This window comes from Aedes aegypti, chromosome 3 (assembly GCF_002204515.2).
Source record: "Aedes aegypti strain LVP_AGWG chromosome 3, AaegL5.0 Primary Assembly, whole genome shotgun sequence".
In the NCBI taxonomy this organism is placed as follows: Eukaryota; Metazoa; Arthropoda; class Insecta; order Diptera; family Culicidae; genus Aedes; species Aedes aegypti.
In genome coordinates, this window is record NC_035109.1 from 106323288 (window position 1) to 106342806 (window position 19519).

The window sequence follows — 19519 nt, forward strand, 5'->3', positions numbered from 1 at the left end:
GCCTCTCACGCCGAGGACCTGGGATCGAATCCCATCCCCGACATAGTCACTTATGACGTAAAAAGTTATAGTGTCCTCCGCAGTGTGCATTATGCGCACTATTGAGAATCGAGTTGCGACGCGGCGAAGTTGGTAAAAAATCAAACTTCGCACGGTGGTTCACCCATTTTTAGTCGCGAAGCAGTATAATAGGGTGATCAAAAAAGGTTATACTATTGGAAAGAAAATAAATCAATTTATTTTGTTTTTTATTTTTGGAATCGTTTGGACATGTTTGAATAATTCATGAATGTTAATAAAATATGTCAATGTTTTCGTTTAGCATTTTGCCCCGTTGATAAACATTAGAATTACTTTTCCGTCGGTGAAGGCGGAACATTGAATACTGTCAACGACAGCACCAGCAACTCGAACGCGCGCTTCACATCTAGCGCTACATGAATAATCCAGTCATGCTACTTGAGGAAACAATCCTGGCTCATTTGCAGCTGTTCCCCTCTTACGAACAAAACCGGTGCCACTGATTATGTCGTGGGTTGGTCATCTTCCATCTAAAATATAAACAATTTTTCACATTTTGATTAGATACACCCCACAAAGAAAACATTTTATCCCATCCTAAAAATAAGCTGTTTAATAGAAATCCTCAGGTCATACTTACGGAAAAGAAGTACCAGACGCTCTTCAAACTGCTGCAGTTTCTGAAAAACAGTATCTATGGCCACAATCACAAAATGTTGTATCGGATGCAATACGGTCGTGTCGACAAGCACTTCAAAACAACTATGGTGGCCTCAGTACCGTTTGTTCGGTAAAGCGTTGTAGCCCTATGAACTGATGCACGGTAAAAAATTACAGTCTACGGTGAATCTAAACGATTACAGTTGTTTTCGGTAAATAAAACGACGATTTCGGTAAAATTGGACAATATGTTTTTTATTTTTTTTTTTATTTATTTACGGTTTTTCGGTAAATCTTGTTTTTAATACCGAAACTTCTGTTAAATATGTTTTTACAGTATGTTTTCGGTAATAAAATTTACCGAACAACGAGATAAAATCTGAGTGTGTTAGAAGAAGACTCTGGTGATATTAAAATAAATTCAAACCTGTTTTACCGTTAGCTACACGGAAAATAAAATATGTTCCAGAAAAAAAAATATTTTCAAAAGTACCGTAAAATTTTAAATTTTTATTATTGCCAAAAATCAATAACCAGGAGAGGCTTCAAGAAAAAATAAAAAGGGTAGGGATGTTCAAAAATAAAAATTGTAAAAATCAAACACCAAAATTCATAAATTCACGAATAAAACTCATTGCCTAAAACGTGTTTAGAACGATTTTAGATAACGGAAAATGATATTTAGATCGAAAATAAAAATTTGGTTATTACAGGATTATTGGATAAAGATGTTTAAAGTAGCGCATGGGATGGTTGACTGGGAAGTAGGTTGTTGGAGTCTTCAATTTAGGTTAAACATTCAAACGATTTGTTTTTGCTTCTTTGCATTTTGGCATAACAGTTGTTTCCATATAGCTTTCTTTTACTTTGATCATACTTCATAAGTACAGCAAATATAGTCCTTCAACTAAAAGTTAATACATTTAGAATCACATTTAGGTGTTTTGTCACTAGAATTTGCTCTTAATTTTGTTTTGTCCAATGTAACCAATATGCTTTTGTAACTACGATTTTTTTCTGAATTGGGTCCTAAAATGTTTGATAAAATCTTGTTTTTATTCAACAACACGAAAGAGCATGTTATTTCAACTACTTTAGCAATTTTTCCCGCTCAAATAACGGCTGTATCATGTTTAAACATTAATTTTAAAATTGGATCCATAAATGAACCTTGACACTTGAGATCATGTTTGACGTTCGCTTAGTCGACAAATACACCACAGGGGTTTTAGTTTTAACACTGGGGTTGTTCCTATCTGATATTTCGGAAGGGACACGGAAAACAAAATTCACCCAAAATTTGAATTTAAGCCAAGGGGTGTGACAAAATCTAAAATAACATAAAAAAATGTTTTTCGGACTTAAACCAACGGAAAACATTGGAAAATTGAGTACACATGTGTTTTTGGCCTAAACTTAAGCGTTTGGCACTAAAATCGGGACAGGGCTTTAGGACCCTATTGTTGTTCTGACTCTGTTCTATAGATTTGAATAGTTTAGTTTGATTTTCTGAATAAAATTCGATCGACCTGCAAAACGGCGTACTTATCTATGGTTTAGAAATGGTTTGTGCAGTTAGTATATAACAGTAAAAGTTTGTGTGTTTGATTCTCTACTTGTTCTGTTTCATGACTAGAATACAATATTTGGCTACCGTTTCCAGCTTCTAGTGTGCTATTTTCTGTGCAAATGCCATTTCCAGTTGGGCTCTCACGTGGAAAGCAGCAGACATTTGGCAAAAATTCCGTCCGTAGTTTCCGGACGAATAAAAAATAGTTACAACTCTTTGATTCTCGATTACACTCCAGTCTGTTCCTCTTTGACGTTCTGGTGCAGCTGCAGGAAGGATGGTATCACATTGTTGTCCGGCGTGGTACAGGTCGGAATCTGTACCGATGGCGAATGAGGGATGGTTGGCTGCTCGGTTGGAGAGGAGATATTAGATATTGTTCAGTTCGCATATTACTTGGGTTGAGAAATACCTTCTTCATGGTGTAACTGCGGCCCCGTACCCGGGTCGTGTTCCTTCGGATCGGATTATTAGACTGCACTTTCTGACTCAATCTCACTGAGCTGAATGTGCTTCCCCGTCGCCCGAACCGGGTTTTCGGAGAAGGCGTTGCGGTTGCTAAACGAAAAGAAAAGAATATTAACGTGCTGGTACGAATTCACTGGACGCTTCGAATCCCGAGCATTATTTTTATATTTTTGTTTTTCCACGATTTGTAGAACCGTTTCTATATGTTGATGCATTTGGAGATTTTCTAGCAACCATTACAATGAACCAGAGTTGCCAAAACATCTCATAATCGTTTTAGAGATAAACAATTGAAAATAGTAATAAATTCAGAAATGCAATGTTACCTAGAATCTTTGAAATTGAAATGGTAATTAATGGTCGGAATTCGATGCATCGTTCAAAAAAAAAAAAAAATATGGAAAACAGTTTGAAATAATAGTTGACAATCGAGTTATCTAAGCATACTGAAGGCACAGACAAACTGTAGGTTAGATTTGAGAGAAAACATGCCGACAAAGGTTAAGCGTTACTGGTTACTGGTTACAATAATATACGATGGATCTCAACCAAGGTGTCTAGTTCGAACGATACCCGGAACGGTATGGGGAATATTACTGTTGGCACAACACAACATTAGAGAGGTCAACCGACACAACAGGTCCGTGATTAGTGACGACAACCGGGTTATCGGGAGCTGAGAAATTCTCTGCCAAAAGCAGTCGAAGCTTATACATACGGTGCCAGCAAACGCATCTTATTGACGGTCAAGTTTTTAGCACGGCTCCAGCCACATTTTTCTGCACATTGCGATTGATGTGTATGTGTATGTGTGTTTTATGCAAGTGATTTTCGTTACACATAAGAGTATATTTAGAAGAAGAAAGTGATAGTTTTAGATAGTGAAACTGTGAAGATGTGAGGAGCAACCAGCTAAAAATATCAGACAGAGAAAGTGATGCTTAAAAGAGCCCATCAATAGAACAATAGTGAGTACAACAAATATATGCTGAAGCGACATCGACAAGAGTGGACGAAACACTTAACATCTGACATTTTTAGCTGATTCTAATAGGAAAGACAGGGTTGTGACAGTAATACAGGATACTTACGAGTTGTGTTATGATTGCTTCTCTTGGACGCTTGCATCATACCAAACACTACGGCCGCAAGAGAGCTGTGCTGAGAAATCTGTCTCTGTAGGGACGGTGTCTGAACCTGTGGAACTCCAGCGGGCATCAGTGCTGGAGAGGTTAATTGACTTGCGGACACATTCATACCGAGCACCCAGTAGGTCAACATGAGACCCTTACCCTTCACGTTCACCTCTCCACGTTGCTGTAAAAAAGTAACTCATTAGGGTATAGGAACTCGTCACATTCTTGAAAACTTACGACACACGTGTAACCCTTGGTTTGTAGCAACGCCGCCGTATAGTCCGGGACCTGCACTTTCCAGTTCTCTCCGGTGGAGTCCATCCGGGACGCAACGTTAACGGTATTGCCCCAGATGTCGTAGACGGGCTTACGAGCTCCAATGACGCCACTCACCAGGGGCCCACTACTAATGCCAACCCTTAGCTGGAACGTGTTGAAAGCATCCTTGTTGACCTCCTGAAGTTTCTGTCGCATGGCCAAGGCAAACTCCACCAAATCGCAAACGGCTTCCTCATCTTTCTCGTCAACTTTGGTCTGAAAGTAGGTAAAAAGACGGTTCGTGATTCATAAGATCTACAGGGTCAGGCTGTCTGGTCAAAGATCACAATCTATATAGCTTTTGAAGGGGCTGCAGAGATGAATGCCCAGGGGCTGAACGAATCCCCTTCAGGACTTCTGAGAGTCAGGGAGTTACTAAAGATGTAATGGTTTTCGAAGTGGGCTCAACATACAGTAATAAGTCAACTGGACTATAGTGATCTTTTTTGACCGAAATAAAATTCTGCCATTCCATGGAAATTCTACCTCCGGCTGAACTCATTCCGTTGCTGCTCGCCCTGCTCTCGACATCTATCAAGATATGGAATAAAGGAAAGGTGCTGATCTGGTGGTAGCGATATCAGTTAGTAGTCTGCGGTTGAAAACGGATAGCCAGATTCCTGTATATGTGTAGTTATTTCCAACAGGTTATGGGCCCAGGAATGCTACGCTGAGATCGACTCCGATGAGAGACCGCGAGGAGGTAGAATCTTGCTGAAGAGACATAGCTTGGAAGTGAGGTAGCGTGGATGCGGAACCAAGAGTCGGAGGCCAAGATGCTGTCGAGGCTGCTTGGAAGAGCTGGAGGAACTCCAAAGCCAGGAGGAACTTGGAGGACGGCGTGGTTGGCCAAGAGGAATTCAAGGCTAGGAGGAGCTCGGTGTCAAAAGGAGTTTAAGAGGACAGAAAGAGGTTGGTGGCAGATGTGCGGTTCGGAGGTTATGTGATGAGGAGGAGTTTTTGAGAGCAGGTACATCTCACACTCTGCAGGGAAGATGTCAGGGGCCGAGTTGTAAAGGTGATGATTTTTTTAAATAGAATTTTCGCGCTTCTAACAAAGCTAGAAACTTTCAGCTACCCCGGCTATCTTGGATTCTAATGGGGTTTATGCTCTGTGGTGCTCACTCAAAGGTAACATTGGTCTTCGAGCTCAGAGTTTTCAATTTCACCACACCCGGTGCATAACGGCAACCTTGCGTGTCCAAACCTATTCAGGTATTTCTTGAAGCAGCCATGACCAGACAAAAACTGCGTCAAGTGGAAATTCATTTCTCCGTGTTTTCTGTTTACCCACATCGGCAGGCACGGAATTAGTCGGTGGGTCCATCTACCGTTCTCAGCCCTATCCCACTGCTGTGGCCATTTCCTCATGGTTCAATCTCTGGCTCTTTTCCGAATTCCCCGTATGCCTAGGTCCCTGTAGCACTCGCTGTCCTCTTCGAGTTGAAGGCTTATAGGAATCAATCCTGCAATCACATAGACTGGCTCCGATGATATCGCACGATACGCGCTCACCACACGCATGGCCATCAGTCTGGATGTACTGTTCAGCTGGGAGCGGTTCCTCTTCGTCTGCAGTGCTGTCACCTACACGGAGCCAGCGTATCTGAGTATCGACGTAGACACGCTCGCCAGTAGTCGCTTCTTGCTGCTGCTGATCGCTGAGTTGTTGGGCATGATCCGGGATAGAGCTGGTATCACCTTCACGGCCCTCTCACATGCATAATCGACATGGCTGTTGAAGCTGAACCGATCATCGATCATCATCCCAGGTGTCTGACTTCCCGCTTTGAGTCGATGATACACTGTCCAACCGAGATTCTCGCCATCTGCACTGCTTTTCGGTTGCCTATCATCACAACTTCGGTTTTGTGATGGGTTAACACAAGCTTCTTTCCTCGCATCCATTCTTCCACGGCGTCTGCTCCCTCAGTAGCAAGTATCTCTACTTCCTCTAGTGATTTGCCAATGACTACGAGCACTACGTCATCCGCGAAGCCGTCGATCTTGACACCCCGGGGGAAGCTCAGCTGCAATACTTCGTCATATACAGCGTTCCAGAGGGAAGAATAGAGCCCCGAAGGACACCCGCCGTGATTGTTGTCCCCCTTTTCCCAGCGTATGTTTCGAAGATCAGTGTACGTGTCTGAAGGTAGCTCCTTAAAATCTTACAAAGATACTCGGGACCTCCAAACTGTGCAGCACTGGCACTGTTGAAGGATTTTTTTAAGTCCAAAGTGACCACTCCGCAGTACCGATTGCCTCTCCTCTTTCGTTTCCACGCCGGCTCCATAGCTTTTACGACCTTTTGGATGGCATCAACGGTGGATCTACATTTCCGAAAGCCGAACTGCATGTCACACTAGCCGTTTTCTCCCTCAGTGTATTATGTAAGCCTGTTTAGGATTACTGGTTCTAGCACTTTGCCAACTATATCCAGCAGCCATATCGATCTATATGCTGAAGGAGGCTTGCCTGGTTTCGGCAGCAGCACCAGCTTCCAGATGTCGGGGAAGTTACCTTCTTCGATACATTTTTGCAGCACGATCCTGAACATATCCTGGTTTTCTTGAATTGCTGCTTTCAGAGTTACGTTGGGGATACCGTGTGGTCCAGGAGCCTTCCTGGATTTAATGCTACCAATATTGTACCGAAGCGCTTGGTGGTCACTGTGCTTATACTCCTCACTAACTCGCCAGTTTAAACTTGCTGACAGTCCAGGGCAACAGAAAGTTACGTCAATAATTGACTCTCGGCCATCCCGACGGTATGTGCTGTTAGTACCATTGTTGGCAACATCTACCTTTAGCTTTGCTAAGGCCTCCAGTAGATTGCTCCCTCTTGAGTTGGTGAAGCGACTGCCCCATTCATTGACTGGTCTGTGAGCTCTTCAATCACCTTGTCGAGCATCTCGTTGAACTGGTCAATAGACCATCGCGGGGGTACGTAGCAGCTACATAAGAAGACTCCGTTAATTTTGGCTATAACAAAGCCTTCGTCTGCACGATGTAACACTTCTTGGAAACGATTTCTTCCCACCGTCCATATCGCCACTGATTTCGCGTTGTCTGCTATCCAGTTCCCATCGCTGGCCAAGTCATGGTATGGCTCCGATACACACTCATTCACGATTTGCTTGTTCGGTAATTTTTTAAACTGGGTACGAATTGTAAACCATAAAATATACTGAAATATCAGCTTTTTGATTGAAAACTTCTGAGGTTCAGTAATAATTTTTACTTTTTACTGAACTACGGTTGCTGTCAGGCCCAATTTTGCAACATTACCGAACAGGCCGAAAAGTCAGCACCGACTATTCAGTAGTTGATGTTTTTTACTGACTTGTCGTCAAAATCAAATAAAACAGAACTAATGCGCATGCGGGAATGTGTCAAATGAGAATCTCCTACTGTAGAATCATCCAGTTTAAAAAATTACCGAACAAGCAAATCGAGATTGAGTGTGTACCTCCACTGTGGTTTAATAGCAGTCGCTTGTATTAAGACCGGATATCGCAGGCCTCCTGTGACGTGGTTGTTACTCTCTCCGTTAGCGCAGATCATACGCTTTGGAGGCTTCTAGCAGGCTTGTGCCTTGTGGACTTCTTCTCCGCATCTTCTAAATAAATTACCTCATTCAGACCCCTTGCTGAGTCTAGCAAGATGACCGTACTCGTGGCATCTATAGCATGTTTTCGATTTCTGAGAGCCACACAGTGGACATACCGACCAACCTACTTTTATCTTCTCCGTTTTTATTGCCTTGATGGCCACCTCAATCCCTTCCTTATGCGGATCTGCATCTGCACTTCCCCTAGCCCGCACTGCTCCTTCATGGGAACCCTTACATCCTCGTCCGTAGAGATTCCATCCAAGTTCTTGCATTCAAGAACTGCCTCCGGGCACACGGCCCTTACTTGCACCGTATTACCCATGGCTTTCTCGGTGAGCTCTTTGTACGAAGAGCTGCTGGCCATCGGGTCTTTTTTTAGCTCCAGGATCATATCTCCAGTGCGGGGGCACCTGACTTTCCGCACGTCTGCACCTAGCTGTTTGTCCGCATTGCACGGAGAATCTTCTCATACGAGTCATCGCTTGCCTTGACTATAAGCGCCTCGCCTCTCTTCCGGCCCTTGAAGAGGCTTTGTTTTTCGGACCTGCTCTTGGTTTTCGTCTTCCGATTTTTTGCCTTGACGATTTCCCAAGGGGTATCGTTGCCTTCCTTGGTGGTTGCTGCATTCTCTGGGCCTGACTCGTTGACGCGAGCGTCCTTGTGTTTCTTGGAACCACCCGGTCTTGCATCTCCTGGTGATGCTCTTGGCCTCTTCGGTATGAAGGGCACGCTCTCCGACCTCTGGGATTTGTCCCTCTTTGCGTTGGTTTCCCTCGCAAAAGTGATTGGCATCGCCGTTTGTTGAGTCGGCACTTGCCTCATTTCTAAGGCAGTCTTGGTCACCGTCAACTCCTTCTCAGTCGATCCCATTTTCTGTGCAACGGCCGCCCATTCCTTGACAACTAGTCCAAGAGTGGCTTAGATCTTCAACACCAACGTCTTAATGTCTTTGTGCACATTACTTCTTTTATCGACGAACTCCTGCAATTCGTCCACCAGTTTCTTGGCTGCCAAAACTCTCGGTAGCTTTAGCACCTTCGACCATGCACTGACCTGAGCCTGTTGCTGCTGCTGCTGCTGTTGCTGCTGCTGCTGCTGCTGCTGCTGCTGCTGCTGCTGCTGCTGCTGCTGCTGCCGTTGTTGAAGCTACTGCTGTGGCTGTTGAAGCTGCTGCTGTTCCTCCTGATCGCGCTGCTGTTGCCCTAGCTGCGATGGTGGTGCCAAGCCACCTTTAGCAAAAGGGTTCACCTTCTACGATTTCAATTTGACTCTCTTCCATTTTTCAGGGTCCCCCCTCTGGGCCGCTATCATTTCCCGCCATACGTAGTCGTCTCTCACGATCCCATGGTTATCTATGCAAGCAGGGAGGCCATGCAAGGGTTGACACGATCCCTTATGAGAAGCGTGTTCAGAGCCGAATCAGCGTAGATCGGGGTTTGGTTATCCGAGCCTAGTACTCATCACTTAAGATGGGCGGGTTCCGAACGTATCCAGAGGCCTGCCAAGGACCGGGACGGGGGCAATCGCACCATTAGCCTATTCGCCGTTTCAAGATGGTATTACCCATCCTTACTCGGGGAATAGAATAACACGACTGTCAGCTCTGTGTCGCAATGTAGTGTGTAATCCGTAATCCGTGTCCTGTCCGTTGTTCTGCGCCGTAACCAGTATACCATAATCAGGATTTTACTGGCATCCATCCTGATGTGCCGGTTTGCACTCCAGAGGGCTAATGTACATGTATGGGCTTGTGTGTGTATGTGTGTGTGTTCCGTACGCACGTCACATTCCAGCATTATTTTGTGGTGTAGTTTTCATAATTTTCAAACAAACCACGTTTTATTATTTATAATTATTGTTACGCGTTATCACCGTTTACATTATGTTTGCCACCAAATCTAGTCACTTTTTAATTGGAGGTGGTCCAAACATTTGCGAATTTAATCAATACTTTATAAATTTTCAATATTTTGCGTGCATGTCATATGTGTTCTTTAAAGCTGATCGCAGCAAGCCGTGCGCGAGGGCGGTTGCGTATTGAATTTTGTATGATGTTCACCTCACACGCTTTTTTTCAATTCGGCTGGTGAAAATTAGATTCGGCGGATGTTGCTATGCCACGTGCAAATGTTCTGTAGGAACATGTTTTCGAATTTCTTACGTTTTGCTCGAGAGTAGGGTAAATTATGTATTTTGGACAGGCTAAGGATATGTCTGGAAACGGCGATTAATTAAATGCATTAGATAATAATATTTTATTACCTAATGTTACTTATATGCTTAATGTCCCATTGTACCTTGAGGAGCTCCCATTGTACTCTGGGGAGCAAAAGCATACAAACTGTAGTATTAGCTTCCAAAAAGGCGTTTTTTGCGACCTGTCTGTTATATATTTCGGACACCAAATATACATTTTGGACACCCTCTTGTGAATATAATTTGGACAGGGGCGTTATCTCAATATCCATGCAATGGTTTCTTGAAAAGACGATCACATCATAAAATTTTAGGAATTTACATGTGACTTATGCATTTTTTTTTGCTTATCGGATGTATATATTAGTGATAATCAATAATTTCATGTAATGCAAGCAAATATCATCAGATCCACGAAAAACGCCTGCAAGTATGCATGCATGCGACATTCCAGTATGTTTCATCAGATGGCTAAATTATATCAACTGCACAATCACCATAATCTATTTTGGACATCACCTGATTTATGCCTTATATACTCATGTTAAGATTTTAGATGAACTTAGCTTAAATTTTAGACATATTTTATCATGTTGCCACATTTAAATATTTTATGAATGCCAATTCTGAGCGCTATTATTGCATTTAATGTATGTTCTTGAAATGCACATCCTCTTGCATTCGTAGGTTTCACAGATGTTCTGTTGATACAATTTACAATTTTGTTATTTTTGAAGCCAATCAGTAATTGGTATGAAAATGGCCATCATTATTAAGCAGCATAGTGTATTAATAACGCAATACATGATTTCCCGTACATATATTCCGCACCATCTCATTGGAAATGAGCATAGAACGACTAGCCTGTCCAAATTATATGCATGTCCAAGTTATATACGTTACCCTACTCTGTGATGGCTCCAACAATTGAATTCGTTTCGCGCGACTCGTTTTTTTATATCCTGTATGTGTTAAGCGTGTTGATTCAAAAACTGAATGGTTCGTGAATGCTCAGCTCGGGATGGATTATAAACTACAGTTTTTGGTCGATTTTTCGTGCGGTGTGTGCATTTTGATGAGCAATACTAAGTTACGGCTCACGCTGTTGTCCATTATTAGAGGAGCGACGGATGGCAGAGGAGTTTCGAAAAAGCAATTTGGTGAGTTCGTTCTGATCAGCAGCGCATGGTCACAATGCGTAAATATTAACCATTTGTCGACCAGAACGTCTACCGAACGTATCCTATGGCACTATCCTTTCCATCAACATTCCACAACATCCCGTAACACCTATGAGAGGTCGTAGAGTTCTCTGCATATTTATTAAGTACGTGTTCAATCAATCATCCTTTCCCATTCCCCAGTTTTCGCAAGGACGTGGCCAGGACAGCTCTCGACTATTGGAGGATGCGTCAATCTTGTCTAAGCGTTAGAAGTTACTCCCAAATTTCTAACTTTGGTAACGGACGCACAGTGGCCGCATCCCATACAAATGCTGGCCAAAAGTACAATTCTCACTCAATACGTTCAAAAATGCTAATTATTTGACAAAACATGATTTTTAGAGGTTATTTGATAGAAATAGTCGCTGAAACAGAAAATCGATATTTCCGGTACATTTGACAGAATTTGTTTAAAATAGCACATTTTTGTACTTGTTTTTAATTATGAATCGTGGTTTACGGCCAACCAGCCGAGTGGAAGTTTAACAACTACCGAAAAGCTAAACATTACATATAATTTGCAATTGGATTAGATGGACAAATTGATGTGAAGATTTGCGAAAAAGTTACACGTCTTCTCAGTAAGAATCGAACTCACGACTCCCCGATCTCTAGTTGGGGCGCGTTAACCACTACGCCATGAGAGGACTCATGAACGCAGAAGTTAACCTGAATTCGATTTCAGCTCAATTTTTTTCACATTTTTGTAATTAAATCAATGAAATCCGTATCCAGATCAAATTCAAATCAAACATCATTATTTTGATGCCAATTTGAAGTTAAATATCGTGGGCAAGTTCTAGGTGGTTTTTAAATCTATTCGGGAGCTTATAAAGGTAAAAAAAATGCGATATTTATATCAAGTATGATTACGTAATGGGCTGATTCGTAGTGTAACTAAAAATATTTTTTTCATATCTTGGCGCAAAAAAGCGCAAGTGAAGCCATAGTACATCGAATACTATGGCATATTTGCCACACATTGAGGGGTAAATGATCATTTTAGAGCGTTGCCCAGATATCTTGCACTACCTTTGAAAAAATGCCTTATTTTTGAAGGAGCTCTATGTTATACACTTCTTGACATTCTCAAATGGTAAACATGTCAAATATGGTTTGAAACATCTGCAAAACAAAGCCTAGGGTATATTCTTTCGAATGAGACCGGTTGAGAAAGATTTGGTCATGATTTAGTACAGAAACTGCAATTTCTATAGAACAACCTTCACGATATTTGAAAAATTAAAAAGGGCCATTTTCAACTGACATCTCTCCAGGTCACATGCTGTGAAAAATCGAAATATACACCGATCGATCTGAAACTTTGGGGAATTGTTATTCAATGATGATTAAATCAAGAAAAGATATTCGAGAAGGAATTTGCAAACTTCAATTTTTCGACTTTTGGCCAGCTTTGGGCCACTGTGGGACGGGAAGGAGGCAACCCTCATACAATGGTCTAGAACTGTACCACCTACGAATTTGTGCGAAATGCTTAATGCTAATCCTAATGCTAATGTCATATGTGTACTTTAAAAAAATATGTTACTGTAGATTTCCACGGCTCTCACATTCTTTTATCATATTGCGATACTTCAGAACGAATCAGGTCATTACTACAAATGTGAAATACTTTGGGCGTTAATGAGTTGAATGCGCCAAAGACATAATTCGCTTCGGGAAACAGTGTGACGATAAAAAGGTATACTTTAGAAGTGGTCATAATGGTCAAAAAGTGGCTGATAATAAAAAATAGCTGGCTATGCTCGACGAAACCTGTAAGCTTTTTAGGGTTTTGAACGCCGGATGCTAAAGACCTGAATATTCTGGAGGTGACGAAAGCGGGTCCTCAAGATGCCAACCAAAGAAATGAATGACTGTCCCTCAGATTGGTTTGTGGTTTGAAAGTTTTAAAACATAATAGCCTTACCTTATTCCCCGAGCGCAGATTGGACGCCGCCATGTAAGTCGCTCCCACAGTTTTGATCTTTTCGACAGTCTTGAACCGTTCCTCTTCCAGCAGCGAGTCGAAGTCCGAAATGATCTCGTTCAAAATCCTGATGCACGCCTTCCCATTTTCAATGTCCTCCGAATAGAAGTCCTTGAAGTTTGGAATCGATGCGAACATCACGCCGCACAGTTCGTGCATCTGGGCATACAGTTCGTCGGCTCGTTCCTCCGAGAGGTAGTACGATGCCACGTGGTCCGGCAGGATGTTCTTGATCAGCAGATCGTTCAGATGGCGGTTCGACTTCATGTTCGACAGTTCCTTTTCGGCTTGCTCTTTCCAGATGAAGTCTAACCTAGAGGTTACCTCCACCAGCCGAGCGTGGTAGGTGACCATCGTCAGGAAAACGACCAGTAGGATCATCATCTGAGCGGCCAAGGGCATTCCGCTGGCTTGCATGAATTGGATGTCGTACGTCGCGAAGACCTCGTTGAACACGAGAAGAATCAGAATCGAGTAGCACGCGACCATGGTGATGGCCATGAAGGTTTTGACGAGGTAGTACAGTTTGAGGGCTGTGGCAAGGGAAATGAGACAAAGCACCCAGGTGAAGACTACGTACTCCGGGTGCACACAAACGGGGTGGCCGTAGCTGTCGAGAGATGTGAAAGTGGTATGGAGGTGTTTGGAGGTGATATCCTGCAATGGATCATCAGAGGTATTAGAAGACGGGACTTTGTAGTTCAGGGGAAGATCAATGTAGGTAGGAATAAGTCCAAGAGATTTCAGTTCTTGCTCATCGAGATCCTTCAAAGTTTTGTTCTGCTCGGCAAGCAAAGATTCCAGATCTACGTTGACGATCTTGTGTGAGTTGAGGATCAGATTCTGATTGATGGTGGCTGTTACGGTGAGATTGAGTTGGAGTTCCTGCTTGGATCCAGGTATCTGGAGATAGGCTATGGCTGGTTCTTTGTGAATGGTTTCTGCCGTGGTGATGGGCTCGTCAAGATCGCACATGATCAGCCCCATCGAACTAGCTGCAGACATGAGAATGATTGTAATGCAAACGAAAATCGTTCGGCGCTTACGATCGTGCACTAGAGTGGAAGAACTTTTCTGCAGAAACTCTGGAAGCGTGGAGAACTCTTCGGCCATAACAAGGACACAACCGATCGTCAGCACGAAAGTCGTAATCGAGAGGGAAACGATAAGGATAGTGCATTTCGGAATGATCACAGCTTGACATAGCACGATAAATATCCACACAACGAACACGCAAAGCATATTAGATCGGAACATATCTTCTCGGAGCTGACAGAAGGTGCCTTCTTGAGATGAATCTTTAAATTTGAGCGTCCACGTGTAGAGATATTCTTCCCGCATTTGTTTGTTCGAATTGATTTGTATATTCTGATCGATGATGTCGTCCACCTCTTCCGTTGAAGGGATTGTATCTTCTGTGTCATAGTTTTGCTTGTCTCGAAAGCTTTCTGCAGCGTTGACCCCGACTTGATTTAGGTTCCCGAATGGGATCTCCGGTGTCCAGTCCGTAGTTGTTTCGTCCTCGTGTATTGTCGATTTGGAGCTACGTTTCGTGATATGGTTATTGTTATTAGTTCCACTAGAGGCGACACTTGGTGTCTTCGAGTCCTTCCGATACCTCGGATCATTAATCTTATTGATAGTTTCTTTCTCAAACTGTAGCGTACTCATTCGATTCATCAGTCTTTTCCTCGGCCTTAGCGGTTCGGTCCGCTTTATAAGATATGTCTTAATGTTCATCATTTTCAGATGACTGTCTCGACTGGCTCCATTCCCGGGCTCAACCTCATACGTGTCGTTCAAACAATTGAGAGTGGCCTCCGATATGTGAACTCGTCCAGGAACTCCTCCTGACTCCATATGATTGGCGATTATCACATCGTTGGACCACACATCGAAATGCCACTTCTTTTCACCGAGCACCCCGCACATTACCGACCCACTGTGGATTCCGATACGCATGTCCAGGTCAACCTGAAATACAGAAACACTAACAGTTAATTTACATCATGTTGCAACAGCAAAGTAATTCATACTTACCACATTGGTCTGTACTCGGACGTCCTTGATCGCTTTGATCATGTGAAGTCCCGTTTCCACACTGCAAACCGCATGATCCGGCCGGCTTTTCCAGCTCTGGCTGTCGAACATCGAAACGCAGTAGTAGCAATCGCCGAGTAGCTTGATCCTCAAACAGTGATTATCCTCGGCGATTTTATCGAACCGGGCGAACAGGTCGTTCAGCACCTTAACCAACTGCTGAGCTGATGTCTTGCTGGCCAGCTCGGTGAAACCCTTGATGTCGGCGAACAGGATGCTAACGTTGTCCATGTGGTAGATGTACAGCTTCTTGAACTGGGTATCGACCTGGGGCTGCTCCGGCGATTTGTACATTTCCTTTCGGATGTCATTGTTGACGAACATGGGAAGAACTGCAACGAAAAAGCGGAATGCACGAGAGTAATAACCATGAGGAACTGAACACGTGAGTTTCGTAAGAGATGATCTGGTGCGCAGACGCATAAACGTTTTTTGCGCGTAAACTTGAAGGGAAGTTTAAACTTGTTTCAAGCATCGCATGCAAGTTCAATATTGCTAGAATGCAAGTATCAGTCGACACAATCACGATAATGGTGCTATCGTTTTCTCTGAGAGTGGTGCTGACCAGATTTGAATTAAGCATAGGTATTTGATATTTCATTATTAGTCATTCGTGTGTATTACTTTACTGCATGTTGTCTGTTTTGCAATATTGTGCTTTTCTATATTATTGGTCTGTACAATCAATCGTGAAATTTTTGATTTTCTTCAAACGATAATTTCGGACAAACTTTTTTGTGGTATTACTGGTAGAATTTTTGTAAGTTATTCTGGTAAAATTCCTAGAGAATTCTGGAGATCTTCTCTTCTCCTTGGCGTTACGATCTCACTGGGACAGAGCCTGCTTCTTAGCTTAATGGTCTTATAAGCATTTATACTATATATATATATATATATATATAGTTATTAACTGAGAGCTTTCTTTGCCAAAGTTACCACGATGATACTCTATGCCCAGGGAAGTCAAGGAAACTTTCATTACGAAAACAATCCTGGCCCTACCGGGAATTGAACCCAGACACCTTCAGCACGGCTTTGCTTTGTGGCCGCGGACTTTAACCAAGGTGTCTGGGTTCGATTCCCGGTCGGTCCAGGATCTTTTCGTAATGGAAATTTCCTTGACTTCCCTGGGCATAGAGTATCATCGCACCTGCCACACGATATACGATATATCCAGGTGGGAGCTTGGGATTCTTACCTTTTCCAAGCGAAACTCGTACATACAGCCGTATGGAATACCACCTTTAGTACTTCCTTCGGGAGGTGGCTGAGCGTCTGGTCCATCTGACCAGGGGCTCAAGCATGGTCTACCTAGGATGTGGCGGGGGTTCATCAGTGGGCTCTGGTGAATCTCTACAAAAAACCACATATCTGCAAGTAACCCTGAACAAGCGACCTGGTACCGCTTTCAAAGTACCTTAGCCCTCTGGAGTGCCAACCGGCACATCAGGATGGATGCCAGTAAAATCCTGATTATGGTATACTGGTCACGGCGCAGAACAACGGACAGGACACGGATTACGGATTACACACCACATTGCGACACAGAGCTGACAGTCGTGTTATTCTATTCCCCGAGTAAGGATGGGTGATACCATCTTGAAACGGCGAATAGGCTAATGGTGCGATTGCCCCCGTCCCGGTAAAACCTTGGCAGGCCTCTGGATACGTTCGGATCCCGTCCATCTTAAGTGATGAGTACTAGGCTCGGATGACTAAACCCCGATCTACGCCGATCCGGCTCTGAACACGATTCTCATAAGGGATCGTGTCAACCCTTGCATGGCCTCCCTGCTTGCAAAGATAACCATGGGATCATGAAAGGCGACTACGTATGGCGGGAAATGATAGCGGCCCAGAGGGGGGACCCTGAAGAATGGAAGAGAGTATAATTGAAATCGAAGAAGGCGCGGCGAACCCTTTCGCCAAAGGTGGCTTAGTACGGTCACCACCATCGCAGCTAGGGCAGCAGCAGCGCAATCAGGAGGAGCAGCAGATACAGCGGCAGCTTCAACAGCAGCAGCAGCAGCAGCCTCGAGAGCAGCAGCAACAGCTTCAGCAGCAGCAACAGGCTCAGGTCAGTGCATGGTCGAAGGTGCCAAAGCTACCGAGAGTTGTAGCAGCCAAGAAACTGGTGGACGAATTGCACGAGTTCGTCGATAAAAGAAGTAATGTGCACAAAGACATCAAGACTTTGGTGTTGAAGATCCAAGGAACCCTTGGACTAGCTGTCAAGGAATGGACGGCCGTTGCACAGAAAGTGGAATCGACTGAGAAGGAGTTGTCGGCGGCCAAGACTGCCTTAGAAATAAGGCAAGTGCCGATTCAACAAACGGCGGTGCCAATTACTTTTGCGAGGGAAACCAACGCAAAGAGGGACAAATCCCAGAGGACGGAGAGCGTGCCCTTCACACCGAAGAGGCCAAGAGCATCACCAGGAGATGCAAGACCGGGTGGTTCCAAAAAACATAAGGACACTCGCGTCAACGAGTCAGGCCCAGCGAACGCAGCAACCACCAAGGAAGGCAACGATACCCCATGGGAAATCGTCAAGGCAAAAAATCGGAAGACGAAAACCAAGAGCAGGTCCGAAAAACAAAACCTCTTCAAGGGCCGGAAGAGAGGCGAGGCGCTTATAGTCAAGGCAAGCGATGACTCGTACGAGAAGGTTCTCCGTGCAATGCGGACAAACCCGGAGCTCGAACAGCTGGGGTCAGACGTGCGGAAAGTCAGGCGCACCCGCACCGGAGATATGATCCTGGAGCTAAAACGAGACCCGATGGCCAGCAGCTCTTCCTACAAAGAGCTCGCCGAGAAAGCCATGGGTAATACGGTAGAAGTGAGAGCCGTGTGTCCGGAGGCAGTCCTTGAATGCAAGAACTTGGACGCAATCTCTACGGACGACGATGTAAGGGTTGCCATGAAAGAGCAGTGCAAGCTAGGGGAAGTGCAGATGCAGATCCGCATAAGGAAGGGGCCATCCGGAATGCTAATAGCATCAATTAGGCTTCCGATTGAAGCGGCCGTCAAGGCACTAAAAACGGAGAAGATTAAAGTAGGCTGGTCGGTATGTCCACTGAGCGTCTCTCAGAAACCGGAAGCGTGCTATAGATGCCACGAGTACGGCCATCTTGCTAGATTCTGCAAGGGGCCTGACAGAGGTAATTTATGCAGAAGGTGCGGAGAAGAAGGCCACAAGGCGCAAGCCTGCCGGAAGCCTCCAAAGTGCATGATCTGCGCTAACGGAGAGAATAACAACCACGTTACAGGAGGCCTGCGATGCCCGGCCTTCATAAAGGCGACTGCTACCAAACCACAGTGGAGGTAATTCAAATTAACCTCAACCACTGTGACACAGCACAACACTTGCTGAGGCAATCTGTGGCGGAGTACAAGTGCGATGTGGCTATCATCTCGGAGCCATACCGTGTCCCGGCCGGCGATGGGAACTGGATAGCAGACAACGCAAAATCAGTGGCGATATGGACGGTGGGAAGATATCCTTTCCAGGAAGTGGTACATCGTGCAGATGAAGGCTTTGTTATAGCCAAAATTAACGGAGTCTTCTTCTGTAGCTGCTACGCACCCCCGCGATGGTCTATTGACCAGTTCAACGAGATGCTCGACAAGCTGACGGAAGAGCTCACAGACCGCAGACCAGTCGTCATAGCCGGCGATTTCAACGCGTGGGCCATAGAATGGGGCAGTCGCTTCACCAACTCAAGAGGGAGCAGTCTACTGGAGGCCTTGGCAAGGCTAAACGTCGATGTCGCCAACGATGGTACCACCAGCACATACCGTCGGGATGGTCGAGAGTCAATTATTGACGTAACTTTCTGTAGCCCTGGGCTGTCAGGAAGTTTGAACTGGCGAGTGAGTGAGGAGTATACGCACAGTGACCACCAAGCGCTTCGATACAATATTGGTAGCGGACGGCAGTTGGAAGCGCGTGCGATTCCATCAAAGGAGCGAAGGTGGAAAACGTCGCAGTTTGACAAGGAGGTGTTTGTTGAAGCGTTGAGACTGGAGCGCAATGCTCAGCACTTTACTGCGAATGAGTTGACAGCGGCATTAGCACGAGCGTGCGATGCAACCATGCAGAGGGAAGGTAAACCGCGACATGGTCGCCGCCCAGCTTATTGGTGGAACTCGACGATTGCCGATCTGCGTACAAGCTGCTTTCGGGCTAGGAGAATGATGCAGAGAGCCCGCAACGACGCTGAAA

At 44.5% G+C, this 19519-nt stretch overlaps 1 protein-coding gene across 2 annotated transcripts in view; it reads right to left on the reverse strand.

Moving 5' to 3' along the window:
• Positions 1-2141: 2141 nt before the first annotated feature.
• The window catches only part of LOC5563558 (adenylate cyclase type 8), a 40576-nt gene continuing 23198 nt past the window's right edge, over positions 2142-19519 (reverse strand). The window contains exons 2-8 of one of the 2 annotated variants that reach the window (XR_002501289.1): positions 15235-15626; positions 13135-15168; positions 4093-4389; positions 3811-4036; positions 3438-3498; positions 2664-2809; positions 2142-2598 (exon numbers count right to left, since the gene is read on the reverse strand). Coding sequence is in view for 1 of the 2 variants with exons in the window: in XM_021849912.1 (XP_021705604.1) it covers positions 2479-2598; positions 2664-2809; positions 3811-4036; positions 4093-4389; positions 13135-15168; positions 15235-15626 (3215 nt within the window). In the remaining variant the exon portion in view is untranslated. The remainder of the gene's footprint in view (positions 2599-2663; positions 2810-3437; positions 3499-3810; positions 4037-4092; positions 4390-13134; positions 15169-15234; positions 15627-19519) is intronic. The other variant, XM_021849912.1, reaches the window with a different exon arrangement.